Genomic DNA, 4,479 nt, shown 5'->3' with positions numbered 1-4,479 from the left:
AAAGGAGAAAAAACCCTTTTTTCAAAAGTACTTGGATGAGGTCTGAGATCGCCAGGTCTCATTGAGCTTTATTTGGGTAACATCTAAACTTGAAATGAATCATTTACTGATGATGTTTTAAATCACTGAAACATGTTCTTCTCTCAAACACTCCTGGAGCTGCAGACAATATTTGGTGTGACTTCTCAGGGACCACAGTTGTCCACAAAAAAGAGAAAGACACAGAAATGCAAAAGAAATATTCTGCTATTTATCACTCTGAAGCTGTTGAGACAGATGCAGAACATAGGCTATTGTCTGCCCTACCACAGAGAATTTCGTCTAAGAGAAGAGCCATCCTCCAGATATTTTCACTTTCAAGTTTTGAATAAAACTGCTGTGACCAGCAGAGGGCCTCATAGCAACCTGCAGGATTGTCTGCCTTTTTTATTTTTCAAAGGACATGGCTTTTAATGCTCATTACTGGTTACAGACTGTATAAGCAGCACATGCATCCAAAGACATGTGGGACATAAACTGACTTCATTAAATGCTAATTGATTAGACATTTGTTTAGATGTTTTTCAATCAAGCTGAGCTGCCGATTCTCAGTTAATTATCTGACATTTTAATCGATAAATTACTATTAACGGTCTTTCAAATGAGAATAAGATGGAAAATGACACTTTTCTATCATTAGAGTAATTCTGATTATATATGATTTGATGTTGACTTAGTTGAGTATTTTTTAATCTTTTGCACAACAGCAACAGGCTGTGAGTGTTTTACTGAACTGTGTAGTGCTGAAGTGTGTGTGCTGTGTGTTTAGTTATGTGTGTGTGGTTGAAAAGTGGGATACAGACAGTGGAGACAGTGTTTCAGTCATTGTTGCTTATTGTCTGCTAAATAAATAAATAAATAAATAAATAAATAAAGGATCAACAGTGTGCTTACTTTATCATCCTATTGTTATTCTCGTCTGTCTTTGTTATATAAAATCAAATTTAACACACGAGCAGAGAAGGAAAAATATCATAATGAAGATTTAGGAGGAAGTAAAGTGTATTTCCTTTTATCCCAGCCAGACGCAAATTAAATTATTTCTTCTGTCAGACGGATATTTCATTTTAAAATGCAGGAAATAAACAAGCTGTCACTGTGTGCTGAGTTCATGTAGATCCTGTAAAATATTGATAATATTAGCCTGTAGTAATGAGTCTGATTGGATAATGTGTTAAAGGATGAAGGCATGATGCCAGATTACTTAAGAAAACCTCTCTGTTCCTTATAAATAACTGCATAACAGTTATTTATAAGATAAAATTAAAAATACTATATGATAAATTCCTTTTATAATCATATTTATCTTATTTTTAATTTAGAGGTTTATTTCTCGCAGAAACGCACATACATGATATTATAAGCCAGACATGAACTTTTTATTTGGACTCGTTTTTATTTCTATTCAAAGCTAAAACACTCTCCACTGATATGACTGTAATCTATTACCTGTGCTGAGGAGGTAACGCGCCCCGCAGAGGCTTCCACCTGACAGAGTCTGAGCGTCACACTGAGAGAGAGGTGAGTCCACTGTGAGTCACACCAGGACAAAAGACCGGGACAGAGACCTTTTTACCTCTCTGTGGGGACACTCAGCTTCGACAGGACTCATCAGCATCACTGATATTAAGTTATGATTTGAATTATTTTAAAAAATCTTTATTATTGTTTCAGTTTCTGAGGATAAATTCTGGCGGAGCGCTTTTCCAGTTATTGATTTGCCCTTCAGTGTCCGGAGTGAGGATCTCATTTGAAGAAGACGCCTGCATATGAAGATTAAACTGGATTTTTATTGAAGATCTTTTCCTCTCACTGTTTTTATCCATCACTGAGAGATCAGATGATGGTTTGTGCGTCAGGAGCTGCTGGAATTAAGAGAAGCGGTTGTTTTACATGCGGGTGTTAATGACCTGTAAACACCTCTAATCACTGTCTCTGTGGAGGAAAAATGGAGAACTACACGATGTGGAGTAATTTCACCCAAGTTCTGTCGGAGCTGGACGGGACAGGCGGCGAGGAAGAGGAGGACGACGACGAGGACGGCGGGAGCGGTGCAGGCAGCGGAGGACTGCGCGTCCTCGTCGGCTGCGTCCTCTTCCTGCTCATCGTGTCCACGCTGCTCGGGAACACGCTGGTGTGCGCCGCCGTGGTCAGGTTCCGCCACCTGCGCTCCAAAGTCACCAACTTCTTCGTCATCTCTCTGGCCGTGTCTGACCTCTTCGTGGCCGTGCTGGTGATGCCATGGGAGGCCATCACTGAGGTGACCGGCACGTGGCTGTTCGGACGCTTTTGTGGGGTCTGGATCGCCTTTGACATCATGTGCTCCACAGCCTCCATCTTGAACCTGTGCATAATCAGTGTGGACCGCTACTGGGCCATCGCCAGCCCCTTCAAGTATGAGCGGAAGATGACTCACCGGGTGGCGTTTGTCATGATCGGGGTGGCGTGGTCGCTGTCCATCCTGATTTCCTTCATCCCAGTGCAGCTCAACTGGCACCAGGTTGGGGAGGAGGAGGAAGAGGTGATGGAGGAGGTGATGGACATGATGGCCGCCAGTGGCAGGAACTTCACAAACAGCAGCAACCTCAACCTCAACACCAGCGCCGTCGCTAAAAGCTGTGTCGCCAACTTGAACAAAACCTACGCCATCTCCTCCTCCCTCATCAGCTTCTACATCCCGGTGGTGATCATGATCGCCACCTACACCCGGATCTACAGGATTGCTCAGACCCAAATCCGTCGGATCACATCTCTGGAGCGGGCGGCGGAGCAGGCGCAGAACCAAGGTCACGGCATGAACCGAAACCAGCAGCAGCAGCATCGACCCAACGATGAAGCCTCACTGAAGTCGTCGTTCAAGAAGGAAACCAAAGTCTTGAAGACGCTCTCCATCATCATGGGGGTGTTTGTCTTCTGCTGGCTGCCGTTCTTCGTCCTCAACTGCACGGTCCCGTTCTGTGACCCGCCCTGTGTCAGCGACACCACCTTCACCGTCTTCGTCTGGTTCGGCTGGGCCAACTCCTCCCTCAACCCGGTCATTTACGCATTCAACGCAGACTTCCGCCGGGCCTTCGCCACCATCCTGGGCTGCAACCAAATGTGCTCCAACAACACGGTGGAGGCTGTGAACTTCAGCGACGAGCTTGTGTCTTACCACCATGACACCACGCTCCACAAGGAGGCGCTGGTCCCTGCGCAGCCACAGCAGCATCCTTGCACCATTAACGTCGGGTCCGACCACCTGGAGGACATGAGCGCACAGTTTGATGAGGAGTCGATCATCTCCAATGGTTCCCAGAGCAACAACAGGCTGCTGCTGCTTCCTGCCACTGTCCAGTTTGAGGATGACCCTGAGATCTCCTTGGAAACAATCACGCCGTTCACCTCAGCGGCGGGACTTGAGAGTGATGCTCTAATACCAGGTCAAGTCCACCGGGATGGATAAGACAGAAACTGCATTGAGCTAACTGACGGCCATAACTAAACAGGAAGTTAGGCTGTGTTGCCTTAAAAATAAAAGCATAAACTTCGATCAAACTATGATCAAACTTATCCTCCAAAACGCCTGCTGTTGATTAATTCCAAATAACGTAGGACTCTGAGGAATTTATAACCCAACTACACAACACCAGAGAGACTTGACTGTACAGGCTAAGCTTCAGATAAAATGCCAATATCAGAGTGTGTTGATTGTTTGTGTTTTCACTTGTTTAACCTGGAGCAGATTTAGTTATTAGATCGACCTGACACAGTGAGGTTGGAGATTAAATGATGATTTTTAGGGAAAACAAAATGCTTTGTCGGACATTAAACCTAATTTATTACACCGAGCCACTGAATGTTTCAGTTATTTAATATCTGCACTTTATGTCCGTCAAATATGGTGTCTCCTCTTTCCATGAAAAGGGCTGACACAGTTAATGAAATTCAAATTTTAAAGGGACGGTTCACATCAAAATCAAAAATACATATTATTGCTCTTACATGTAGCGCTACATATCAGTCTAGATTGTTTTGGTGTGAGCTGCCGAGTGTTGGAGATATCCTCCGTCGAGATGTCTGCCTTCTCTCCAGTATAATGAAACTAGATGGCACTCAGCTTGTGGAGCTCAAAGTGTCAAAAAAAGTACATTTGAAAAACTCAGCAGCAATGTCTCTTTCCAGAAATCGTGACCCGATCACCCAAGATAATCCACAGAACTTATTGTGAGCAGTTTCGTGTAGGAACTATTTTCCTTCTACCGAACTACATCAGCTAACTGTATCACCCCACTGAGCTAGCTAACTTAGCTTACAGCTCAGCCGAGGAGGACGCCATTAATGTTTACATCTTGCCCTGTCACGAGCGCGAGCCTCTTGTCCATCAGTACAAGTGCACTTTTGTCTGCTCTGTGATACGGTTGATGGATAGCTCTGTAGAAAGAAAAATAGTTCCTACAT

General features: G+C 44.3%; 1 protein-coding gene across 1 annotated transcript; it reads left to right on the top strand.

Moving 5' to 3' along the window:
- The first annotated feature begins 1,627 nt into the window (after positions 1 to 1,627).
- Positions 1,628 to 3,765, top strand: LOC126406865 (D(1)-like dopamine receptor). The gene has a single exon (XM_050071412.1). The coding sequence runs from the start codon at positions 1,988 to 1,990 to the stop codon at positions 3,482 to 3,484; it is 1,497 nt and encodes a 498-aa protein (XP_049927369.1). The 5' UTR covers positions 1,628 to 1,987; the 3' UTR covers positions 3,485 to 3,765.
- Positions 3,766 to 4,479: the final 714 nt, after the last annotated feature.

The sequence above is a fragment of the Epinephelus moara genome, chromosome 19 (assembly GCF_006386435.1).
Source record: "Epinephelus moara isolate mb chromosome 19, YSFRI_EMoa_1.0, whole genome shotgun sequence".
NCBI classification, from domain to species: Eukaryota; Metazoa; Chordata; class Actinopteri; order Perciformes; family Serranidae; genus Epinephelus; species Epinephelus moara.
This window is presented reverse-complemented; position numbering and strand designations above follow the sequence as displayed.

What these genes read in the sequence shown, in the direction of transcription:
- LOC126406865 (XM_050071412.1), top strand. Translation starts at nt 1,988, where the DNA reads ATGGAGAACTACACGATGTGGAGTAATTTCACCCAAGTTCTGTCGGAG.